At 34.2% G+C, this 27,365-nt stretch overlaps 3 protein-coding genes across 20 annotated transcripts in view; 1 reads left to right on the forward strand and 2 right to left on the reverse strand.

Annotated features, from left to right (window-relative positions):
* The window catches only part of LOC122567513 (papilin), a 155,808-nt gene extending 147,694 nt beyond the window's left edge, over positions 1–8,114 (forward strand). For 7 of the 8 annotated variants that reach the window (XM_043726117.1, XM_043726122.1, XM_043726116.1 and 4 more), the window contains 6 exons: positions 81–403; positions 732–882; positions 1,233–1,742; positions 2,328–2,483; positions 2,573–2,686; positions 3,061–8,114. In XM_043726117.1, coding sequence (XP_043582052.1) covers positions 81–403; positions 732–882; positions 1,233–1,742; positions 2,328–2,483; positions 2,573–2,686; positions 3,061–3,263 — 1,457 coding nt within the window. In that variant the 3' untranslated portion in view covers positions 3,264–8,114. The remainder of the gene's footprint in view (positions 1–80; positions 404–731; positions 883–1,232; positions 1,743–2,327; positions 2,484–2,572; positions 2,687–3,060) is intronic. The other variant, XM_043726123.1, reaches the window with a different exon arrangement.
* Positions 4,523–12,270, reverse strand: LOC122567886 (potassium/sodium hyperpolarization-activated cyclic nucleotide-gated channel 1-like). The gene is made up of 8 exons (XM_043727011.1): positions 12,038–12,270; positions 11,721–11,954; positions 11,365–11,551; positions 11,126–11,260; positions 10,566–10,758; positions 10,300–10,491; positions 9,999–10,222; positions 4,523–8,631 (listed from the first exon to the last, which is right to left on the reverse strand). The coding sequence occupies exons 1-8, from the start codon at positions 12,268–12,270 to the stop codon at positions 8,347–8,349; spliced, it is 1,683 nt and encodes a 560-aa protein (XP_043582946.1). The 3' UTR covers positions 4,523–8,346.
* Positions 12,271–12,707: 437 nt separating this feature from the next.
* LOC122567525 (two pore potassium channel protein sup-9) overlaps positions 12,708–27,365 on the reverse strand; it is a 77,781-nt gene continuing 63,123 nt past the window's right edge. For 10 of the 11 annotated variants that reach the window (XM_043726150.1, XM_043726154.1, XM_043726151.1 and 7 more), the window contains 4 exons: positions 17,124–17,279; positions 16,416–16,759; positions 16,015–16,133; positions 12,708–15,558 (listed from right to left, as the gene is read on the reverse strand). In XM_043726150.1, coding sequence (XP_043582085.1) covers positions 15,300–15,558; positions 16,015–16,133; positions 16,416–16,759; positions 17,124–17,265 — 864 coding nt within the window. In that variant the 5' untranslated portion in view covers positions 17,266–17,279 and the 3' untranslated portion in view covers positions 12,708–15,299. Of the gene's footprint in view, positions 15,559–16,014; positions 16,134–16,415; positions 16,760–17,123; positions 17,280–18,181; positions 18,594–27,365 lie in introns of those variants that run through there. The other variant, XM_043726145.1, reaches the window with a different exon arrangement.

A 27,365-nucleotide genomic window follows, 5' to 3' on the forward strand; every position in this document is an offset into this window, starting at 1 on the left:
GACGTCAACCAATAGCTTCCCAATTACTATTACTTGCATAATTTAACTGTATGTAATATAACAATTTGTTTTTAATTTAGTTACGAAACCAGGCCGCTGTCCGAGCGTATCGAACAGCACAAGATGCGAACAGGAATGTCTCACAGACGCTGATTGCGCCGGAGAAATGAAATGTTGTAACAATGGCTGCGGCGCTTCCTGTCTTGAACCGGCTGTCGATGAAGTTCAATCGACTACTCCGCGACCGGTAATCACTGCACGGCCGGTTGGTTCGGAACCAGCCTCGATCAAACCACCGGAAGAACCAAACGTTAGCGCTCAGGAGGGTGGCTATGTGACATTGAAGTGTGTTGCTTTCGGGCATCCAAAACCAACCATTACATGGAGGAAGGGCACAATGCTGGTGAGATTTTGATAAATTATAAGATATAATCTCAGTTCTAGGAAAAATCGCGTTCTGTCTTAATGTCTATAATTTTCAATTTTATCGGATCTTGAATTTTTAGTGAAATCGGAAAGACGATTGAAAATTGACGAAATTGGATGAAACTTAAAGTTAGAGATATTGTTAAAGTATTATAAGAAAGGATTTGTGTTGTTTTAAATTTTATCGGATCCTGCCTTTGTAAGAATAAAAGACTAGAAATAAATGACGTTAGATAAGGATTAGAGTATTGTAAAATTTAAATATTAGATGGAATTGTAATAATAACAAAGATTGATGTCTGCAGATTGCAGCTTCAGAGAGCAGGCGTCGCATATTGCTGGATGGTTCTCTTCAGATCATTAATTTAGACCGATACGACGGTGGAACTTATGTCTGCACAGCTGACAATGGTTTAGGACCACCGGTAAGAGTGGAATACCAATTGGTGGTCACAGGTACGTACTATACGTTAAGTACTATAAAGACTGTCTTGATGTCTTGCAATGATGAATGTATCCTGCATCGTAGACTTAACGGTTGATCTCTTTACTTGATCTTTTAGTAGCTGATCTAACCAACTTTATGTAGAAATGTTCTGCCATGTGTTTAGTAGTAACAACACGTTTTAACTATTCACTTAAAAAAATTGCAATTAATTAAAACGAGAAGAAAATGGAAACGCAAATATATCCATAAACCGCGGCAGAGTTAGCTGTACTTTTAAACTACCTTTGTTTGCAATAATTGGTGATGGTATTCAACGTTCTTCTCTTCTGCATGCTGTTTTCTCTCACACACTATACAGAGCCCAGAGAACTGGCTGCGGCTATCATTGGAGAGCCTAACACTAGCGTGACGGTGACCATGAACTCGCCCATATCTCTGCACTGCTACGCGTGGGGTTGGCCTAGGCCTTTTGTCACTTGGTGGCAAGGCGATCGCATGTTACCACTGTCTTCGGAAATTTACGAACAGGATTCCGACTACACACTTTTAATTCGAACCGTCACGCTGCCCACGTTGGGCGTTTACACGTGTCAAGCGTTTAACGCGATTGGCAGAGCTGCCTCTTGGTCGGTAGTATTGCAAGCTGTCGGTCCAGTGTACAACATCAATCCCGAATACGAACAATATCTCAAGTATCTGGTCGATCCTCCTAAAAAAGATGAGAATATTCTGTATCCCTATAGACCTAACAGAACTCAAACTACTGACTTTCATACCTATGGAATTGTGTACACGACCAGACAAACACATATTTCCACGGTCAATCCTATTGGATATACTACTTTGGACTTTGGTTCGAGGTTCAGAGGTGAGAGGGTACTCTACTGTAGTCTTTTCCAGCTTTCCCATTGCACCGTGCTGAAAGATATTGTCAAAATATTAAATATATAATCAATTAGGATTTTGATGTTTTCCAAATTCATATCATAGAATTATTTATAATAATAAAATGAAATGGAAGAAAGGTTTTGTTCAGTACTAGAATTTGTTGATTCGTTATTCCTACAATTAGTAAAAATTTGTGAATCCTATAGATAAAATTAATGCTGACTTTTATTGAGATGATGTTTTAAACAGAATTGACACGTATATCTTTCGAGATCACAGTGCAGTTTGGTTTTTCTCTCTTCTTTTCTAACGACTGCGAATGCTTCTGTTTTATTATATGCTATATCGAGCATGCTTAATTTGCTTGCATGTATGTTCTTGCTAGTAATGATTACGTTCAATTTATGTACAATGTTTATGTTAATAATAAACGTCGATAAAAGGAGGTAAGCACACGATCTATAATATATTCAAATTACTTTCAGTATTTTTTCTTTCTTTCTTTTTTTTCTCTTGACAATATCATTTGCAAATATTTCTTAATGTGAAATCAATTATTTCGCAGTGCCTGTCACGGCCAACATATCGATAGGACAAAACCAATTCCCAGAAGGTAGTGACGTTACTATCGCTTGTAACGTCGATGGATATCCGATTCCTCGAGTATTTTGGTACAAAGATAACGAGCTGATTCACCAAAACAATCGAATTCAAATTACTGGTAGGTAGTTCTATTTATCTAGCATTATTGAATGATTCATTTTTTCAGCAGAGAAATTGTTCAAAAAATGTGTGAAATTTTATTTCCAGATTTGAACAGACTTGTGATCAGCGACGCAAATCGAGAAGACTCTGGTCAATACCGTTGCGAAGCGAACAACGATTATTCGTCTGCTTTTGCGATGGTGGACATACAAGTTGCTGGTAAAACTTTGTGTTTTCTATATACTGTACACAAGAAAGTATCCGAAAGCTAAAATCAAAATTAATTTTTACTGATCAGTATAATTTTAAAATGATATTTTATTTATCATTATTTTATTTACGCAAATTTTTGAATTTCAAGTATTCAACTTATCAGTAATAATATAAATAATTAGACAGATAAAAACTCTTTTAAAAAATAAAAGCTTATTTCAACAGTAAAAAAGTTCAACTGTGTAAGAAAGTGCAATTATCTTCAACCGATTCAAAATATAAAAATTCTCAACAATTTCAACATTTTGATGAACGACGTTATTATGTCACGAAAGAAACGAAATTGATTAGAGTTCAAGAAATAATTTTTCTGCTCCTAGGAATCTTCATTCACCCTAATTGCCAGGACAATTCGTTCTTCGCGAAGTGTGACCTGATCGTGAAAGCAAGATACTGTACGCACAAATACTATGCGAAGTTCTGCTGCCGATCCTGTACCGAGGCCGGCCAGCTTCCTTCCAGAGGGCCTCACCTGAACACATCGAGAAGGAGGCGAAGGTACATCCTGAAGAATCTCGTCTAAGAAAGTTTCGTTTGCTTCCTGCGAGCCCGATGAACAAAGCAGAGCAATCACGATAAGGTCTCTCTTGCATAGTTCAATTAATATTGTTAATAAAATTTGACAAGTCACAAGTTTTCAGCACTAATGAATTTTGAAAAAAAATAAATTTCCCAAATTATCAGACTACTAATTATCCTACTTGGATGGAATATGGAATAGAAAAATTATTAAAAATTCCAGGACACGATATAGTGAAATTATTAAAAATTCTGCGACATAGGATTATAAAATTACCAAATGTTCGATGGCACAGGATAGTAAAATTATTAAAAATTCTAGGGTGTAGGATCGTAAAACCTCGAAAGGAAAGTTTACAATCTATAAATTGTAGCTTGTCAAATTCACTATTATCGTGCAAAAGAGACGTCTGAAAAAAAGAAGACTCGGCTCTCAAATGTATCGTTACTAAAGAAACGAAGGAGGACGACGACGAGGCCGCGTGGTCATTCGATCCGATTCGAGGACACAGAACTCCTCTGTCTCGAGCACGTGCCGCATAAACGTGACGTTAATTCACTGCCAAAGCCTTAGAACGTCTATACATAGATACTTTTAATATATAATTAAGCAACAGCGAGACGGAAGAGCGCGAGAACGAAAGAGTTACACAACGAGACATAAAATGGTTTTATCGTTGCTGTTTCTTCTTTTCCTTCAATTCTGTTTCAACGTCGTCGTTCGTCGTTGTTCGTTTTATGTATGTATATACGATCTGACGCTGGAATCCTAGTCGGTCGAAGCCATATGAGGATAGGAATGATCGCTGTCCTCCGGGGAACGAGAGAAAGCGCATCTCGATCGATTAAGCGATCGATAACATTTGCTCTTCTTTTCATTTTACTTTCCGTTTGGTTCGCGTTCCAGTCGTTGGCCATCTCAGAATATAATATGGAATCATGCGATGAAATACAGAAATTGAAAGCCGAAATATCTAGTGAAGATATAGTCGAGGAAAAATAATTTAGCAATTTATGAGTAAACCTAGGTTTTAAACGATTTCTTTTTTCTTTTTTAATATCCAACCCTTGCAAAATTATTTTTCTCTAACATAAACAATTCGATAATTCGTCAAATATTCTAAAATTCTCTCTTTGTTTTATCATTTAATGTATTCTAAGTTAAGAAATAAAAGGATTCAAAATTCTGAAAAAAATCTATTACATATCTTAATTCTAGATTTAAAACAAAAATCATACGTTTAAAGAGTTACGTTATACGAGTAAAAGATATTCGCAAGGTTCCAAGGAAGTCGTCACGATGAATCCATACGACAACGCGATGTATCGATCAATCTGATTCTGCAAGTGAAAGAGCTTCGTAAAATAGACACGTCAGGGGAACAAAGAAAAATGTCGCGAAAGAACGAGTTAAGATCGCTATATCTTTTTTTCTTTTTTTAAGCCGATAGATCGCACTAAGCGATCGCATAAAATGAAAAGAAAAGAAGAAATAGGGAATTTGGGGGAGGGGGGAACTTGTACCTATTTGTATGATGCATACAAATATACGCACGTTACGTTGTAAAATATAAATAGTTTATTACGCAGTACACCATTTATATACTCTATGATACTGTTACTACTTATATCCCTTATCGATATTCCAATATATTGCCATAACACAAAACAATCCTCTGTCAATGAACAACATTTTACGATTATCATAGCGACGATTAAGAATGGCGAAGGTGCAACATCGTGACGACAATATGCTGGCTCGTAAAATGAGTAGGAATGGGAGGAATTGGTAAAAAAAGGAAAGGAAAATCGACTCTTTGCTAACGTTTTCGTTTCAATTATTTTAAGTTTTGTGCTTTTACGTAGTTTCGTTCTGAAAATTGTATAATAGATTAATAAACATATCGATAAAATTAGAAAAGTTTCGGTGGTTACAATTTTATTTTGCAAAGCTCGTTAAAAAGAGGATCGAACGGTTAAGTCGTTAGAGGTTAATAACAATTTACAAGCATTTATCAGTAATTCAATCACGATACGCACCTTCTTTCACCATATTAACGTGTTGCATTTATATATTTGTTCCTGAACATTTTAATCGTAATGTTAACTACACACTGTTACTATGTATAGCGTATCATCTATCGCGAAGCCTCGATGTTTGAGAATAAGAGCATAAGTTGTGTCGATTCCGAACTTATGAAAAAGTAGCGTGAAACTCTTATATAAAATTACTTCCTTCTCTTACACGATATTATATTCTAACAAGTTAGAAACGACGTGTTTCTTCTTGGTAAAGCTGATACCAATTTTGATATATTATCCCTTCTTCGCAAAAATATAGGAAAAAATGTATTTCTATTACTAATTGACAAGAAAAAAAGAAGAAGTTCAGGAAGGTTCAATCAACAAATGGTTAATTTCGATATAGAGTGGAAGAAGGTTACATATCATTGGAAAATTGTATGCGTATTTCGTTCCAACATCGGTAAGAGATAATTTATGCTGTTAATCTTGAAGCGTCGCAAAAATATCAGTAGCTTGTAGCGTATCAAAATTCTGAAGGAAGGTACCAAAAGCATTTATAATTATATATAAATATTATAGATATACTGTAAGCGTAAGTTTTACTCGATAATGGAAAGAATCCACGGAACTGTAGGAAAAAAAGGACATTCTTCTTTCGTCTGATCGTTTCAGTCACAGTAAATGACAGTGCCTTATTAGAAGCCCTTCGAAAGTGTCGAGGAAGGAGTGCTAAATAGAACTTTACATACAGATTACCATTAGTGTAAATACGAAAATAGTAGTATACGCGAAGCAGAACGAATTGTCTGAAGATTTTCAATCGCAGAAATTTACTGATAGTCACTAAAAGGAAAAAGATATTAGACGATCGTACCAAAGTGTGAAAAAGCTATTCCTCCAATTTTTTACGTTTCCTTATCGAATAAAATATATATGTATATATATATATATATTTATTCGTATATTATTTCCTAATTACGTATCAAACGTATGAAGACCACAAGTAGAAATATGACTCAAGTCATATTTTATTTTAGCAAGTCTTTTATAGAAGAGCAATTTTAAAATTCGATGTTATTGTATATTCGATATTATATTAATGAAGTTAGAGCAACATAATTGTTCGTTTCGTACAAAATATTATGGGTTTATCATTTATCACAAGATGCCCTTTTTGAACTATTTCATATGAAAATAGACGTAACAAATGTATAACAAACGTATTAAAATTTTATATTAAAATACGTGCAACAAAATAATGAGAAAACCAACCAAACTGAACTTGTCATATTTTTCCCATGTGTGGTCTTCGTGTATAGTAGAATCTAGATAAAATTTGGAAATTGTGACAATCACAGTATTGCTTTAAAAGAAACGAAGCATGTAAACCTTTATTATCGTTTTCTTCATTTACCCGGAGGAATCGTAGCAGGAAAGGAAAGAAACAAGGAATAATGGAAAGATATTGAGTACTCTTCTCCTCCGTACTCCTTTAGATATGACCAAACTAGACATGACACGATTGTAGTAACGTAGCAACACGACATTATTTAGTAAATGTATAAATAGCATAAATTCTCCTAGTTTACATAGATATATCCTACTGATTGCATATCGGTAACAAGCAAAAAAATAAAGAAGAAAAAAAAAGAAGACTAAAGAAAATGTAACGTAGAAAAGAATGTGTATCGCGTTTATTACAAGAAATGATAACGCAAGGAAAGAACAAAAGGTACATAACGTCAAGCAAGTTGTTTCGGTAGATTTTCTCTATTCTATAGTAAATAATTTATATTTGTACCGTGTGATTTTAAAGTCTATACAATGGCAACATATTCACTTACACGTTATACACTGGACATGTATATAATTATCCCTGTATTACGTACTGTACTCGTTTGATCGACCTATCTTACAGACCGCTGGACAATTCCTTGTGGAAACTTTGTAAAATTCGTAGAAACGATCGTGACCGGTTGATTCGTCGATTTTCAAACAATTTTCCAAATATCAATGCGTTTTCTTTTTGTAACACAAAGGTAGTGTGATAATGATAATTAACATATAGTGATGTTTAGAATGGCTATGATAGTTATAACGATATATTATAATTATATACGCAAATAATTAAGGACTTAAGATAATATAATAGAACTATTGATTCGTGTAACGAATAATTTTAGTCAGTTATTTGCAACTTGAATTTTGTGAATTTAATCGTTTTGGAAGATATAAGTGAAAATAGGATCTTTCTATACGAGTAATTTTGAAATTCGTTTCACTTCATTTTCTACGTGTTTTACAGTTTTGAGAAACGCATTTCATTTCATTTCTATAGAATAAAGTTAAACAAAAATATGCAATGGAACGTACCTCGCGTAGAATCGACAGAAGTCTCTCGAAAAAATTTTGTTTCAATATTCTTATATAAACTAAAGAGAGTGAAGAAAATTCTTAACGAGTCAGCTACGATTTACGATTGTTGCTACGAATACACCGACGAAGGATTTAAGCGTAAGTTACATGAGAAAAATACGAGGAAACAAGAAAATTCGCCAAAAAAGAGAAAAATGAAAGACGTGAAAGAAAGATTAGATTAATCATACAAATTCATGTCTCTAATGTATTATCACACACATCGCGACAGTGCTAAAGATTTTAGTGATTTTAGTACTTGTAAGTTATACCTTAGGTAACGATTAATATAATATAAATATATATATAATTATATATATATAAAATAAAGGTAGAAATGAAGGAATGCCACTATACAAACATTGTATGGACAATAATAATATATAAGATCCTTAAATATATGATTAAACGATTAGCATGATTATTTTTCTTATCGAGAAACTTTGTTGCTATCAGCGACTTCTTGATGAGGATTATTCTTTCTCGTAATTAACAAGTATGTGAATTTTTCTAACAACATTTTGTTACATCTAAATCTTTATATCACATTGTTTATTTAATAGTTACAAGAATTATTAACATAATTACTATATTAACATTTATTATTATTGAGTATAATATTACGTATTATTCGAACTATTCTCCTTTTAGTAACGTCCTACTGTTTTTCTACGATCACCTTGAGCAGAACTTCGCTTAAGATGACGTTTATGGTGTTCTTCAATGATCATAGCTCTCTCGATCCTCTCGGTCGCGAGTCTCTCGATCTTCGCGAATAATTCCGTATGCACGGAGATACACTTCCGAAAATCTTTGCGATCCAAACGGTACACCTCGCACACTTCGATCGCGATCACGCTTGCGACTCTTCTTTGTTCACCAACTAGAAGCGCTACTTCTCCAAAATGGGCTCCGTCGTCCAGGTGACAGATCTACAAAGGAAAAAGAAAAAAAAAAGGAAAGAAATTAGCTTCGTAAATGATGAAAATAACGAATACTCATTATTGCCTTAAGATAATTGAATCTTAAGAAACGAAAGTGAGAAACGAGTTGAAAGGGAATTGTGTCTCACATCGAATACCTCTTTTGCAAAAAAATCTCTCTATATCGATTTTTGTACTGATTTTATAATTACTGCGAGATTCCTTCGAACGATGAAAAGTAATTACAAGAATACGCATTTTATTCTAATCTCAATCAATATGTGGGAAAACTATAACACGCCTATTAGCTTACAATCAGTGCCTTTATAAAGACGTCATATAATTTTAACTGTGCTCCATAATATCGACCATTATTCAACCTTCAATTCAACATTCAATTTATTCAACCTATGAAAACGTAGTCACAGAAATCAACGACAAATTACCGTAATAATCACTTCGGTTGAATGCAAAGTAGCTTGAAAGATAGCAGGAGACGCGCACTTTAAAATGCTTTTTGTTTTAAGTCGATATCTCAAGTGGTTCCGGAGATACAGCGATTTAAAGCGACGCGTACGAATTTGTGCGAAAGGATGAATGACCGAAATTCACGGAAACAGCGTGACCTAGTTATTGCACGTGCTTACGCGCGTAGTACGGTGCACGTTGCTGATTAGCGCGCATGCGCGTGTGTGCAGTAGGTTAGGGAAGCCGCGTGCGACAGAGAGATCCGAGAGTGCGAGAAGGACAGCGATAGCGAAGCGCTGCGAGTTATCGTTCATTTTAAACTGACGTAACTTAAAGACGAAAAGTCGTAGGACCTTAAATCGCAAAGCATTTTAAAGGGAAGGGTTCGATCTTTCTGGTGTGTTAAACTTAAGTGAAATCTGAATCGAGCAAGTACCCTTATGAAAAATAAAATGTAACGTATACAGAATGGAGTTTAATGGTACTTATTCGATAATAAAATTGAAAGAAAATGATTTTGTTCGATGTTCTCTTGTTGATTTGTGTGTAATTACATTTATAGAGTAGGAGAAAATTGGAGGTATGAAGAGGAGGGACATTTATGAACGGAATTTGATTTCGAAACCAGGGAAAGTATTTCGGGAGAAATGGAATCTAATGGTATCGGTTCGATGATAAAATTGCAAATAAATGTTTTCTTAATATGTTCTTATTAATTTACGTATAATCATATTAGCGTGTATAAACACGTTTGGAAATTAGAGACATAAATAGAGAGGAAAATTGATATATGGCACGTTAAATCGATACTGTAATTTAAAAGTTTAAGTTAGATTTCATGGAAATTTTAAATTTTCCTTTGATTAGAAATGTTAAATGATACACTGTTGAATGGCCCTACCACATACCTCTGTCCCAGTGGGTGTTAGTACAGCGACAGTTCCAGCAGATAAAAAGAACATACAATCGCCGTAAGCTCCTGCTTTGATGATCACGTCGTTCGGTAGATAAAGCTCGAATTTCAAATTCTTTATGATGGATCGTAAAACGTATTTGGGTAAGTCCTTGAATATTGCTACATTTTCGACTAAACGATGGCTCGATTGAAGCGCAATCTCTTGACGTAATTGTTCTAGATTACAACGATTCGTTGATTAATTGTAAATCTTAATCAAGAAACGAATGAAATAGTAAATTATATTTGGTTACCTGATAGATTAGATAAGATAGACTTTTCGCGAAAGTAACTATTCCTGAAACGATAATAGTAATAAGCCAGAAGACGAATCTTCATGTGCTTTGGTAACTGTTTTTGACTCGTGTAAGCGCTTAACTGATTTATTATTTCTTGAAATTTCAACTCCGATGCTTGTTTTCCAGCTTTTATTTGAATCAGCATCACTAAAATGAGATTCATATGCTATTTAGAGATTGAAAATATATGCGTGTACGTGATTCTTTAGAAAACATCTTGCCTGCAATGTAACATTCCAGCACTCTACCAAACAGTATAAGAACAAAGCTCAGTACAATGTGACCGTCTGTTCTTGGCACGTAGCCACCGTAACCACTCGCTGCTAATTTCTCCACGACGATAAAGAGTGTATATTGAAACCTGGAAGGTATGCTGCTGCTGTTAAACCCTGTCATCCAACATTCAGGACATTCCTGTATAACGTTTATTAAATTATATTACTGTAAATTTTCTATCTACATTTCTGTAATTCTTAGAGGCTATCATTAGTGAAATTTCATCTCACGCGAATTGTGTTTTAATATTATCGTTTTGTAATAATATTTATTTGTTGCAATTTTATTATTTTCAATCACTAGAAACAATTATCTCTCTACTCTTCATACTGAATAAAAGTGAAACATTTAATTCCTCCTGTTTAACTTCATTGATCTTTTTAATTTGAAAAAGATGCAATGCTATGAACTTTCACTCATGAACATGATATATTATTAAACGTTATTCATTAATTAGCTTTTGAAATCTAAGAATAGGTAGTAGTATGTATTTTTCATCCCTTACTTCTGGTAAAGAGTTACTGAAGTGCAAAACTAACACTGGTATCAAGTAATACAGACACGAAGACCAGTACATTATGTAAAATCCCAGCATGAAGGTGGAAAATAGCTCGTAATAAAAGTACATCACTTCGAAATGCTAAAATGCCGAATAAAGATATTCGTGACAATGATGTACGCGCGCAGTTAAAATTATTTGTAAATTTTTAAAATTTCCTTTAAATTTAAAAAAGGGTAGATTACGCTGAAAAGCTCGGAGATTCGCATATTCACGTAGCCATAACGCGACAGCTTCAAACAAGGTAAGAGATTGAGTAGAGAAACTAAATGATTAGATTCTCTTCCAGGAAGACTTCGCCATGGCAAAGTTATGTGATCCCATGGCAACGAGGAAAGGATATCCAATATAAGAAAGTTTTTTAAATAGTTCCTATGAGAATAAATCATGTTATTCGTACTTTTAAATCAATCAACATTCATGCTAGATATTTTTTAATATCACATGACATTTAAATCAATTAAAATTCAAATGAATAAAAAATATTCTACATGGAAATTCTACAGTATCAAAAAGATATATATATATATAAAGAAAGTACATGAATATCTTGAAGGGAGCCAATTCCACCTGCATGAGTTTCTTGTCGTAATATCCACTGAAGCAATTGCATACTATATCCATCCAGCAGAAAGCGTAGATTAAAAAATTGAATTTATCCATTCGAATTTTATCGTGACTCATGACAATAAAACTGACGGAAAATGGGATCGTCAGAAATCCGACCATATATACCACAGTCATTACCAAGTCCCATAGAAATCTAAAAAATTTCCTTAGTGCAAGCAGTATCTGTTTAACCGCTTTTTAAAAAAATATTTTTTATCTTTTCGTTTATGTCCTTAATTTCATAGGTACCTCCAACTGCTGCAAGGATGAATAATCCACCAATGTATCAGAGCGTGCCTTCTTCTCTCGGCACACACGTGCGCCATACTGTCGAAAAATATTTTCGCCCTCGGTGTTTTCCCATTGATTTGGAACATGTTTATCCATATATTTTTACACGTGATGTCCTCATCCGAACCGAACATGTAGTATTTGTCACTGTTTTTTAAGGCACAGATATGGGGCTTCACGCCGGAATCCATGCTTTTCTCTTGCTACAAATTGTCTAGTTATGCGTAATATAGCAATTTGAAACTCGAAGCTTAAAATGCGATATTTGCAAATATCTGCAATTGTAACATTAAATCTTGAACTTCTAGTCGGAAGTTTTGAACGCTAAACTTGGAACTTCGCCCCGGAATCTTGCGCTTTTAACTCTTCGAACTCTGAACTATGAACTGTAAACTTGAAACTTTGATTTTGATCATTTTCACACAGTTCGAGTACACCGCGAATATAATTTAGCGTAAAATAATTTCCATATCGCCTTATTTCTATCAGAATACAACTTTTCCCCGATCGTGGATCGAAATTCATAACCTGAAGGATTTTCACGATTTTCAAGTCCCGATCCGAAGTTTGCAAATATCGAATCGATGTAAGTGAAAACAGGCAGGGAAGAAATGAACGTGAGAAAGAAAATAATGAACTGTCGTTTATTAAAAAACTCTCGACGATAAAAAATATACCCAATCATATACCGCCGTTAGAGTACGACGAGCGCCTATGAACTAAGGTACATGTATACAAATGAGTGCACATTATCGTTTACTCTGTGCAGCGATGTTCCTATGAGGATCGATGAGGTTTTCTCGCTATTTTTGTTAAACGATACGTAACTGTTTTTGTGCGTGTGTCGATCACTCAGATCAATCATCGATAATTGACGAAAACAGAACGCGTCGTTGGGAAGAAAAGAAGCATTGATATGGTACGGTACCGGCAACTGTAAGTTCGAATGTAAGAAAAAATAAAACATAAAATATTTTGGAATTCGTTTTAACCCTCCAGTCAGTTTGTTTGCTATGTTTAATGCACTTTCATTTTTGAGCATCATTTTTTCTGCTAAATATTTTTACACGTACGTGAGTTACTCCGAAGCCAGAATAATCAACTTCATCGAAATAAGTTTTATTTGGTTTCTGGCTTATTTTGGCTCGAAGCAAAAAATATGCCATTTTCAAATTTATCGTACATAGATTAATTATATATGATTATCAAAAGTAAACTGTTGTCCTTTTATCCATGTTTCTATCCTTTGTGCATGATGTGAAAATTTTCATAAATTTATAACCCTGTATTCTGCAATGAAATATTTACGAAATAGCATTGAATAATCTGGCTTCGCTTGTCAAATGTTAGAACATGCGTCAATTAAATATTTGTAATATTTAAAATGAAAAATTATTTATCTTATGTTTTACATCTCTAGATACTTGAACCATCTAAACAGATATCTATCTAGACTATGGAAATATTCAAATCTTCGGAAATCTACATTTTTCCTGTTGGCCATAGAAACTGGTCGAAATTAATGTTTAAAAATTCCCTCTAAAATCTCAGTATCTTTAGTATTATCTTAAACATCTAAAATACAAGATACTTAGGAACCACTCTGCAGTTACTTGAAATATTCACAATATATCATTTTTTAGTCTTCGAAAATTTCGTTTCACGTTTAAGCTACTAAACATGAATGCTTTTAATCAACAACAAATAAGCGACTATTTATCGTATACTTTTACAAAATTCACGATCGCTTACACAAATACTACATAATTACAAAATGAAACAGACAAACGTAGATACTATAATAAATGAATTATAAAAATACTAAAATTACACGAATTCTTTACAATTCTTAACTTTGTAACTTTTGGAGGGTTAAAACAGGCGCCTAGAGAAATTTTTGTTAAAAAGATAACAACTAGTCGGTTAATTCAACTATCAGTCTTCCCGGTTATTCCTGTTTGTCGGTTGATATATTCTCTAATCTTAGGTTTAAAAAATACGACGCTAAGATGTATACGACGTATGTTTCTTTCGCATCGCAAGTACGATAAAATTGTTATTCAAGTTCGAGTTACAATTCTAGAAAATTGTACAATCACAATTTTCGTAGCTACAAAATTAAGCTACTTCCTAAGATCGACTTTTTCTTTTCGCGAAATTTTCACATTTTCCAGCTTTTACGTTTATTAGTACAAACATCGAGTCGTATATATGTATTTAACAATCACGCTAACGAGGCCTGGATATTGTTCTGTTTACATTTGATATATTCAGTATACATACAAATAACCGAGATCGAAACGGCGATCTCTGCTTCTTCAACTTTCATCAAACGAATTATTTTCCCTTTTACGAGGATCGTTTTGTCCGTAGAATATTTTTGAAGGATATCAAAATCTAGGCAAATGCTTTTGTCATAATTTGTGTAAATCATATACATACACTTTGAGAACAGATTTTTGTAAAATGTGAAAGATTTTATTGACATACAACGTAGATAGTGAAGATCATAAAAAAATTTTAATTCGAAAGTTTATTCGAAGAAACCCAACTTATCTTCGGAACAAAGCAATCCTCTAAGCAACAATTTCTAATACCGACGCAACCTTCATGACTAATCTACAATCTTCAATAATTTCAATAATCGTCCAATACATATGACACAGCATAAACACCGAATACGAATTCGAATTCTTAAATTTTCTAGAGAATTTGAAACTCTCTCGGAATTCACCGGGAGAAAATGGTCCGTGGTACGATATGAAACGTACGAAATCGTTAGAAAATCGTCTACAAACGATCAAACACTCTCTGAACGTCCTTCTTCTTACGACTATTCGTAATATTACAACATGAGCCAAGTACAATTCAATAGTTCGATTCTAAAGTCACCTCCTCAGAACAAACTCCACTGGCTGTCTTCAAAATACGTCTTCAAAAATCGATGAATGTGCGCTAACGAGTCCTCGAACGTTATAAGGTAGATCTTATAAGAACACAATTTCGGACATCGGTCCAATTTGAATCAACTTGAAAAACTCCATTGTGAACTGTACCAATGAAATTATTTTCAATGTCATTGTTTCCTTCGCGGATCTTTAAATCCATTTTTGGTTATATCAATTTTCGAGTCGATCTTTTACACGTCGATACCAAGTAGTTCTCTGCTGTCGGCTCTCGATAATCGACGACGTAAACTGCGACGACGGAACTCCTTCCATCAGACGGATGCACGTTTCACTCGAAGGCTCGAGATTGAAGGAGGCCTGTATCCTTGGTAACCTTGGTCCAGAAGCTCGGAATTCGGTGGTCCTAGACACGTGCACGAGCACACGCTCACGCAGTCATCCGTATCGTGAACTATGGGCACGTGGCCAGCTAATAGTTTTCCATTTACAGCGACCACCTCACCGTCCAGTGTTAACACGTGATGAGAAGCTGGTTGAAGCTCTTCGTCGCGACGGGCGTCACCCGTGTTCCTATTTAATAATTAGGAAAGATTAGAAATTTCAGAATTTTTCAGGGCTTCAAAATTCAAGATTCAAGATTTCAAGTCATTTCAAGTCAAGTCGAAATATCAATGCTTTGATATTTCGCCAGCATTGTAACAAGCTTCAATGAAATTAGAGATAGAACTCTCTTATTAAGTGTAATGTTATAAATATAACTTCTTTCAATCTTTGGAAATTTTTAATAAAAAGAATTTGCCTGTGAATAATTGAAATTTTGTTAAAAGAAACCCTCTTTGCTTTTTGACCATTGAAGAAGTAAAATAAGTGGGATTGTGCTCGAAGATATCACATAAATTTTCGAAGAGCAATATCTTGGACGTGACCTACATTTACAGCGTGGCCTGAGAAGACAGAGTGGCGATAAGTAAAAGGGGACAAGCGAGATATATGTGCACGCTTTGGGGTGAAGGAATATGTACTTACATCGTCATAAAGCGGAGGACGAGTAAGTTTATGCTGGCAGCGACGACGGCCAGGCCAAATAGTATAAAGACTAAGCTTAAGGCCACGTATCCAGGTTTATTGGAAAGTGCGTGATCATTCTGCAACGTTTTCATCACAAACAAATATTACAAAAGTCTTTCGCAAAATTTAAATATTAAGATAAAGCGAATTGAAGAAGAAATATCAACAAAAATGAATTAAGAAATAAATAATAACGAAGCAATAAAATTCAAGCAACAAAGAAGTTCTTGCTAAAAATTAACAAATTCTAACTTCTTCCTATGAAACTTCCTATGAAAATATCAGGGTTATTAATACGAATTGACAAAGGTTTGATAAGATTTTGATGAAACATTGAATTTATCGTTAGACGAATTTACCTGTAAGGCGACGTAATCACCAAAACCGATGGTAGTCAGCGTGACAAAACAGTAGTAGAAGCTGTCGAAGTAGCTCCATCCCTCGTAACGCGAGAACACAGCAGCTCCAGTGGTGATAATTATGCTCGAAAGTAAACCAGTCGCGAGCATTAGATTCATCTCGGTTGCTTCTGTTTTCTGGCATCTTAAATACGTCTTTGCTCGTTTGATGACCACAGAGGCGAACTTGTTCAGACGTTCACCGATACTCTGGAACATTACCAGACCGAGAGGAATGCCCACCATGGCGTATGCCATGCAGAATGCTTTTCCTCCTATGGTGACTGGCGTTGAGTGTCCGTACCCTTGAAATTTTATAGGAAATTGAAATAAAATCTTACTGCGATTAAGAATATAGATATACAAATTTTTTAATATGAATGTTTCTGATATAAATGATCCAGAATATGTAAAATTAATTTATCTAGAGTAATACAAATATAGAATAATAATAAATATAGAATAGTATAATGCTCCATCAACTAAAAACTTAGGATTATTATGCGTCTTATAGAATATAGGAATTTATTATGTATTTTATAAATACATACACATTAAAGATCCCAAGGTTCTAACATGATATCGATTATCTACGATACATATTTAACTTCTACTGCACAAAATCAACATTCTAAACACGTAACAAACACGCTTGAGGGTATCACTCACCTATCATAGCAAGCACAACAGTCGCGAAATAAAAGGCACCAGCGAATTTCCATTGAGGGCCTGCTTTGTGTGGCTTATTTTCTATTATAACAATCTCCAACATTATGTAATCTTCCTGCGTGATGTTGTACTTCTTGATCATGTTTCGACGAACCTCTAAAACCATTAACGTAACCACAAGTATTATTATTATTATTATTATTATTATTATTATTATTATTATTATTATTATTATTTATGTATATACTCTACTATTCGTGGCTACATATTTTTCTGTTAATTGAGAATTAAAATTTGCAGGTATGAGAATAGCAATCCTGAACCTATCCTTCCTTGCTATTTTTCATCCCTAACTCTTAACAGTATATGTGATCACATACTCAAATATTCACAAGCGGAAAATGCTACTAATTATTACCTAAAATATTCATCTATGAAAATATCATCGCTGAATATCATACTGTGCATCCTGTCTCTCTATTTTCAACCCTTAACGTTATACGTTTACCTTAATCCCACGCTTAAACATCGACACGTGAAAATATCAAGCCCGATGCAGCTAATACGTGCGTGTGTATTTATACTACCCCTCTATATATACTACCGGCCTTATCTCTCGCCATCAGTGTTCCATATATTGTTCATTTGCCTATTCATTTCCTACCAATCCCTTACTCTAAGCATTTCTCACATTCACATACGTGAACAACGAAACAAAACTCGTCCAATAGAAACTTTCGATCTTATACATTCTACCTCTTTCTCCATACTTTCGTTATCAATTCACATCACGAACGTTCCATATATAACACACATTCTGTTTTCCACAGATATATCTAGCAATCGCGGACTCAAATATGTACACGTGAAAATAAACAAACAAAGTTTATCCAATAGAATTTTCGAATCCTATATATTCTATCACCACCCTTCCCCTATATACATTTTCACCCTTAACTCTCATCACCAACTTTCCATACAGCATTTATTTTCATATGAATTTTCTACCAACAACACATTCGCATATTTACACTTGAGGACAACGAGACAAGTCTCACCCGATAAAAACTCCCAGCGCTTCCTCTCCGTGTTCGACTCCAACGCGTCGAAAACCGCCGCGCCAATCAGCAAATAAGTAAACGTACACACTACCAACGACAAAGTCCTCACATTCTGCCTCTTCATCTTCACAGTCTGCCAACCACGAGAGCTGATCAGCTCGTGTCGAAGAACCGCGAAATCCGGCACACCTTCCAACGATTTGTCGTCACGTTTCTTCCTACACGTTCGATTGCACGAACACAGATCGCGCGTCGTTCATGCTTTTCGCAGGTTCAGGGGAATAAATAGCAACATATTCTTTTTTTATACATGCAACGCTATCGATCCTTCGACGACATGTCACGGACTGAACGATTCGAAGAGGAAAACGTCGGGACGCTTACACGATACACGAAGGTCAGCACGACTTGGACGACGCTCGACACACGATTAAGGCAAGTATTGATCAAATCCATGAGCCACGGTAAGCTCCATGGAAACGTAACCAGTGCTGCTACGAGACTGGCTATCGGCAAGAGCGGTGTTGCAGTAGAACGAATCGATCAGGAGTCAGGCAAAGAGGTTTGGCGTGGAGATTGATAAAGCAGAGTTGATATTAGAACAGATGGGGTACAGAATAAACGTGATATGCAATGCTTTTTCGTGCCTGGCGATTTAGGCGTCACCTGGAACTCTTATTTTTCGTATCATATGTAACATTACCGATTAAGTATAGTTGTAGTTTGTATCAAAATTACATTTTTCGATTGTGTGCAAGTTTCCTATTAAAAGTTAATTTTACTTATGAGGTTGCATTACAAATTATCAGTTAAACTGTGTTTTGTAAATGTTTTATGAAAAGAAATTGAAAGCGCTGAACTTTACTATAGTAACTTTGGTCTAATATTGAGTGAGTGAAACATATTCCTGTTTAAATTCTATTTTTTTAATTGTATTTATAAAAGCATTTTTCTTATACATCCGTAATCTAATGATAACGATGATGATAATGATTTTGCAAATCTTTAGAAAGAAATCACTTAAAAATTCCTTATTAATATCCGTATATAATCCGTGTATAATCAAATAAAGCTCGTTAGTATTAATTAATAATGCTAATATCTTACAGATAATCATTACAAAATCTTACTAAAAAGTTACTTTAATGAAAACTAAAAATTATTAGTTAAAAGATACTGTTTATTGATAAAGATTTAATTTTTCAGTAGTATGAGTCGGTCACTGATCAGACACGATTTCACCATTGGATTGGCGTTGGGGAAGCAACTCTTTCAGCTACTATGGATAATTCAGGAGATTCTTTACCGACCGGGATAAAGACACCCTTTACACCCTTCAAGAGAATATGTCGATTAAAAGGTATTTGCTGCTCGACATAGAGTTTCGGCTTAACTTCCTGAACTAGTACACGTATAATCGAGTTATTAATACTACTATGATCTAATTTTACGAGAAAATTACGACCTTCGTCGTTGTTCATGCAATTATTTGTTGCTCATAGACGTCTATTATTTCTGTCGAAAGTTTCTTATCTTCTGCGTTCCTTACTTAGATCTTGAAATGAAAATCACGTCAGAGAAATTACTGATATTTCTGTGAATTTTTATATTATTTTAAGTTGCATTTCCTTAGTACCTATCTGAAGAGTTAAATCTTTACTGGATCGTCGAATAGAACGTCGTGCGCTATTCAAGACGCGTGGGAATGAAGAAAAAATATATAGGAGTGACTTCAGATCTAGGTTAAAGGTGAAAAAACCGTGAAAGTGCACATTTTATCGAGCGTCAAGCACGTGCCAATGCAATTTTTCCTTGTTTAACGATATTAAAATAATACTAATCCTTTCCAAAAATTTTCCCCTGTTTGATAATATTGGAACAATATTACAACGCGGAAAGCGTTTACAGAGGCTAAAGAAATATTCGCACAGTCCTTATTTCCCGATAAATTGTTATTTATCGTATTTTTATTTATTTGTGTATATATATATAAATATTTATATATTTATTTATATTTATGAAGAATATTTACGATTATATATATACACTTTCTGTAGCAATTTAGATAAAATTAAAATTAAATTGAAGAATTAAAATCGTGGTTCTCAAGGACATCCACGGTAACTGGATAAGTCGCGCAATGATTTTACGTTCGCGCGTTTCGTACTTTTATTGCGGTTACACGTCTTACAGAAAGATGTTTACGATCCAAAGTTACGACCTGGCGAAAACAGAAGGACCCTGTGTGTATAGCGATAATTATTTTATATACGAAAAATTTACATTATCGGAAAACAAAGAGAACTTGAAATCAGGATACTTGCCAAGTGAATACCGTACAAGCGAAATTTTGCACTTGTCGCTTCTGTATTCGAAAACTTATGCTGTCAGAAATTTCTGGAAAAACAAAGGACGAGAAATTCACTTCTGCTGAAAATTCGATAAAATGGAACAACAACTTTTTCCTGGTAGTGATTTGTGTACATTTTTCCTGAAACAGCCCTATTCTTGTTTTCGACCGGGAATTAAATAAAACGTTAAAAGAAGATTAATAAAATTTCGAATTCCGCTTTTTAGCCTTTGTATTGGATGTACAGCGACTTAAAGAACCATTGGTCCCATATAAAACATAATTAATCTATACTGTCAAAGGAAAAATTAATTGATCAGGATTAAAGTGGCTCAATAGAATTACTTAGGAAATTCAGTCAAGTTCGTAAAAATATGAATCTCGTTTATGAAATGCATAAAGTCAAAGAGTAACGAATATAATAGGAAAATTTAATAACACAAATGCTAAAATTAATTTTATTATTTATAAGATTTTTGTTACAATATGGAATAAATGGATTTCTCATGGACCACGCATATATCATACATACATATAAAATAACAAAGACATGAATTATAAGTTTAATTTCCCAATGATTTTTTAAGTTTGTTTCATTATCTTTGAGCATATAAATTTTCAGAATAGTTTCAAATTGTATCAATATTGTCGTGATAACTGTGCTTTATTGCAAAACTAATGAAATTTCAACATGTTTCTTACAACACACATAATATACTTATGAAAGATCTCTACAAATTCAAATGTGTACTTTCATATTTGCCACTGAATGTTAAACTCATGCAATTATTTTGAAAGCAAAGATTCAAACAGAACATCGAAAAAATAAAAAATAAAAAGACAGGCGCAGAATGTTATGCAAAATGCGATTTCAACTCCAGAAACGTGTGTAGAACACAAACGATGGTGTAAATGTTTATACTGAATGGGGTTTTCGTTCGAGTTTCACACTTGATGTTGCAGTAATTTCCTTTCATCCTACGCATCCTACGTAGCGAATTTTCTACCAGTTTTAATCTTCATTCTCCCATTGTTCCGGTTAAAACTACGTTTTCCGGAATCCGTGGTGTGTAATTAATTCCTTTTCAAATTATAAATCGTATCTCATAGAAGAAAACAACGACCATCAAAGTTTCTCAAATCGGCGAACTTATTAATTACATTTTAGTTAATGGAATTCCACATCTTAAAGAATTCCCCAGCCTTTGCCCATTGAATCTAAAGCCGCATGAAACTTCCGACGTTCTTCACTTTTCCAGTAGAATTGTGGGGGACAAGCGATTATGTGAAGTTACATCGTATTAGGCAGATTAGCATAGATTATTAGAAAAATAATTAAATCAAAAATTGTTATTGATTCGAAATAACTATACGAAACACGCAATAAAATGTGTAGAAGTTAATTACAAGGTGAAAATAGACTACCCATCATTATCTTCCATGATAATCTGATTTAAATTCTATTAAAAAAATACGTAATAAATTAAAAAATCGGAAAGTGCAAAATGTTAATTTGACTTTATTATTGTTGATATATGTATAATTTTCTGTGCTGGACTAGGTTAAACGCGCAGTAAGAATACTTGTATCAGTGTGTGGGAGTATGTGTGTGCGTGGGGTCTCAAAAACAGATGGATGTAAACTGTTCAGTCGTTAGAAGCATCTGGGAGAGTCGTTGGTTAACAGTCGGGTATGGAAGGAAGTGCTGAGACGCGTGCAAATATGTATCGATAAATATAATAGAGATCGTCCATTAAATAAATGTATAACTATTTAAATATTAATTAAAAGAGTAAATTTTGTGCTCCCATAACATTATTTCGGCTTCAAAGATCCAAAATTCTCGATAATTATAATTCAGAATTGTTATAAATATAGACAAGTGCCTGATCTACTAGAAATATGGATAGTCAAGTTTAATATGCAATTTCTAATACAGTATTATATTTAGAAAGATGAAATATTTGCATGTGACCCTAATTTATCGGTCAAAAGTTGCTCTCAGAAAACAACGCCGACTCGTCTTGTCCTCCACGGATACTTTTCCAGGAAAATTGTCCGCTGATCTCCACAGGGAGCACGTTAATCGAAGACATTCGTACAAAACAATGCTTTGAGCTCGATTGTTAAACTATTTGCATGCAAATACCACCCCAGACGAGTGATCTTGTTTGCAGGAACGGGAGGATAACGAACGTTCTCGCTATATCGCTAATAATGAACGCCACACGGGGCTGCTACAAGGTGAAATAGCAAGAAAATTACCGTACGTTTCGTCGATCGTTAAAGGTATCGCCTGTTTGTCAAGAAAATTGCACTCTTCTTCGATCGTGCGCAGAAATTCGCCTTGAACGCGATAGCTCAGAATACTTCATGGAACGAAGAATGAAAGGGTTACGTGAATTCTCCTTTCCTTATTTTTCTCTACTTCTCTTCTTAATAGAAAAAGTTATACGATACATTTTTTCCTTTTCTTCCGTTTTATTCCTTTTACGTGAGAGGTAAAAAATAATTTTATATACTGGTCTTGGTGATTCGTGCAAAGTGCTGATTAAAGTTCAATATTGGCTGTTTAACGGAGAAGTCTAACTTTAGGGAAATCGATAACCGATTAATTGATAGAAATACAGAAACTTTTGCTAAATTTTATCGACTTTTAATACAAATATATGTTCAACTATACGTATAAAGCATGAGATGATTTTTACATAAAGTGGTTTTTTTATATCGTTGTAAATAACAGTATTTACATCATAAAGCTAACGTAGTACGTTATACAACAGAGATACATTATACATATATTGGTATTTTATAAGTGAAATAATTTTTTAAATGAGCCATCATGCCAGTTACGAAGCAACTGATCTGCGAGTAATTGAACCAAAAGATACAATTCAATGATCAAAAGAATTTATTTCAATTGTATGCAATATTTGCTGCATACTTACAGTTCTTCATAGTCGTACATTATGCCAGACATTTCACGTCCAATTTAAAAATTCACGCTCACGAATATCATATCGTTCATCGACAAGGACAACGTGCTTTTCGATCAGAAAAGGCGAAGCTCGAAGGAACGAATCGTAAAGGTTCAATGTGAGAAAGAGTCGAGACATCGTTGCCATTCAGCAGACTGTTAAATCAAAAATTTAATAAGATCTGCAACGAATAATGCAGCTGTTATCGAAGAAAAAGAAACATTCTACTGGAAGACGATATAAGAAAAGTGGCAAATAAATGCTCGCGAAGAGATGTCTCTTCCGTAAAGGACCACGAAAAGGGAGGCGAAGTGTTCGAGCAGGCACTGACGAGCGGCACGACTTGAAGAACATGCTAGCTTCGCTTTTTATCATTGCAACAAATGGACCGAAACGACGAGGAGAAACGTGACGATACGACGCGACAATAACTGAAATCGCTTCTGGCAAAACTTGAGAACTAGTAATATCTGCCGTTGCTTTGTTTGCATCGAATTCGACAAACGTTGATATAACAGCTTACTTTTAAACCGAGCATCGCGATACTCGAACACTTTGGAAACTCAAATTGTAATCGAAACTGACTTAGAGATAGTGACCTAATAATGGATGAATTCGAATGTTTCGATATTTCAGAATTCAAATTATTCAATTTTATGCTTCCAAGCAGTTTAGATAGTCGAATTAAAAGACTTTCATATTTTCATATTTAAATTATTTCGACTTTAAGCTTTGGAGATTATAAACATGAGGATCTGACAGATGTGCCTAAAAGTAATTTAGAAAAATAATATATAATAATAATATAAGAAGTTAGCTTCAGCTAGTGTCTGACTAAGTGAACTACATCCGTTTACTTCAGGCTTCGGCCGAATGTATTTATCATAGTAGTAAGTACTCTTATCATAGTAGTAAGTAAGGAGGAGCATCAGAATTCTATTAGATAATACTGTGAATGAATTTGATCAAGTTATTGTCAACGATTATGTTTCTTACTTACTACAGAAGCAGTCACAACTTCAAATATATCAACGGGGAATGTGATTATGATCCTATACAGAATACATCCCTTGGAGGCCCTTCTTTTATTAATATCGCCATTGTCAACGACCCGTTTTTCTTTATTGGAACATAGATCCCTCTTTAAACTATTTTGTAGTCTCAATATTCGTTCATCTTGTGGAAAATTGGGGGATAAAATATATAACAATGTAGGGATAGAATCAAAGTATAGGGCGAGTCATCATTCGTAGCAGTCTCCTCGTGGCGTGACCCTTTAGTATAGCGAACAATCGGTATCGCAATATCAAACTGATAGCTAAGATTTATCTTCCTTGTAGTCAATTATTATTGAATTATTATTGAAATCAATATATATATAAGAAAAATATCGATATATTTATATAATAACTATAGCAAACCCAGAGGGGAAATTTCATAGTTATATAAACATCTTTTTAATAAAAGATACCACGATATGGTTCTGACATATGGGTCCATTCATGGAAAAATTTTTCCACTGTCATATAGCAGATACCAAACAGTATATAAAAATATAATTTTCTTTTTATCAATAAAATGATATTTTATTTATTTTAAATGATTTTATTGATAGCGTATCGTACAGCAGCTCTCGAATTGTAAATCGACGCTCGCGGTTCAAAAGAGACGATGTGACGCAAAAATAATTGGAAACGAAAACGCGAGATGACAAATTGACGTGTCTGAAAAAATAAGTATATGGAACGGGCCTAAGCGAAAAAGCTCATTTGCGTGTCAGTGACGTGCTCGGGTCTCTTGTCGCCCGCATAAATTTGCCGTCGTGTATCTTCGTTTTTCCCTTCATCGGAAAAAGAGGGAACTGAGAGTGCATTTACCGGAACCAGCCACACATTTTTTTCATCGTATAAAAGCTTCACATTGATGCCTTGATATATCCGCGGCAATGAGAAATGAACTAGACTCGGCGACTTCCGTGCGTCGACAATTTGGCACGTTAAAATGATGTCTGGGATCGATTTATCTTGTGTGTACTACGTATCTTATGGCATTTTAGAAACGGAAAATTTGTCCATTCTTTGATTTCAATTATATCAAGCTTTTGTTACCTACCGATAGATCGTAGGTTTTAATGCAAATTCATATTTTTATGAGCACGACTAAATCAGTGGAATATAGTCAGAGATTTGTTTTATCTACTAAAAATTGTAACGAGTAATCTACTATATAAATTCGAGAATCGTATTATGGTTAAAAGAGGATCTTCTTAAAAATAAATTTGGAACAATGTACAGCTAATCCGCAGATTAATTTTCACAATGAAATTTCCATCTCCTTTGACCAAGATATTAAATAAAATGACGACGACGAAAATTTAAAAAATTTATAAACCGATGGAATTTCCAGAATTGTGAAATCCTGAACGAAAAAAGCTACGCGTTTATTATCGAAAATTCGGCGCTTCTCACGCCCAACCGAACCGGGTAAACGAGATTTTACGTTTCACCGATCCTTCTACGCAATATATGTATGTCGAGCTTAAACGCCCACTGATCTTCCTGTGTGTTATTGAAAAATTATTCAAATAAATTCTGTCCATTGGTATTTCCTGTATCGTGTGGCCCGCTTTCAAAATATCGCACCGTTATTGTTATAGAATATCGTTCATTATTGTTATAGAAAATAGACACGAGTGAGGGCTATTCGGATCGGGCAGAAATAAGGAATAATAATTTTGAAAGATAGATTTTTAAATGGTAATTGGCGTAAAGATTGGGAAAGAACAACAATAATTTTGTTTTGTTTAATATCATCGTGTACGAATACGACAGGCATATTCTTTTTGAATGAGAACAGTGTTTTTAATCGATAAATAAGGGAATCGAGAGAAAGAATTTTGAGTGAGCATCATTGAGTACATTGGAAATTGTTGTTATTATTAATAATGTATTATCAAATATATTTCCGTAGGAATTTTTATCCTGTTATCTCTAGAGAAATGGAAAGTACAGTGAATTACTTAAATAGTATGTAACTGTTATAATAAATAAATAAATAAATAAATAAGTAAATAAACAGTGCGTAAATATTTCTTGCAGTCGTATTCGCTTTATCATTATTCTATTCTATTTTATTTAACATTTCACAAGTGAAAGATCTATCGCCGCGACTCGAGAGACATATCCATTATATTATAGTTAAATTATTTGTCAAAATAAAATTGGATAATGAAGAAATAGCAAGGTACAGTAGTCGTAGCCGGGTATGTAATTTGGGCATCAGTTTACGGTCCTGTTCCTGGGTGGACCGTAATGAGACAAAATGCCGCGGGTTCGCGACACTTGCAGACATCCTCTATGTAATTAAATGGGAAACTGTAATTGCAATCGGCGGTTAACGACATTCCCGCGTCGCGTTCCTGTCATTACGCTCACTTTTCCACGACCTAGCACGTTCGAACTTCGCCGAGTTTTATTACACCACGTCGAAAATATCGTGCTTGTTTCTTCGTTTCGTGTTACGTTCGTGACCATTGTTTCGTAGCCGATTATTTAGTTTCATTTAGAAACGTTCCAACGTAATATCACACGTAATACTTTACTCGTATTGAACGAAATAATACAATAGATTACAATTTAATAAATTATTATTTAATAGATTGTACTTTATGTCATTTAACAGATTATTTTGCGTTGGTAGACTGTTTAGTTCGTTAATGAGGCTTTATTAAACGAAGGTAGGTGTATGTGAAGCCAAATTCGTTAGTTTTCGATACGCTATTATGATTTGAATTTCAATGGTTGTAACATAATTTTACGATGTTATTATACTTGAAATTATGATTATTTTGAGA

This window comes from Bombus pyrosoma, linkage group LG5 (genome assembly GCF_014825855.1).
Source record: "Bombus pyrosoma isolate SC7728 linkage group LG5, ASM1482585v1, whole genome shotgun sequence".
In the NCBI taxonomy this organism is placed as follows: Eukaryota; Metazoa; Arthropoda; class Insecta; order Hymenoptera; family Apidae; genus Bombus; species Bombus pyrosoma.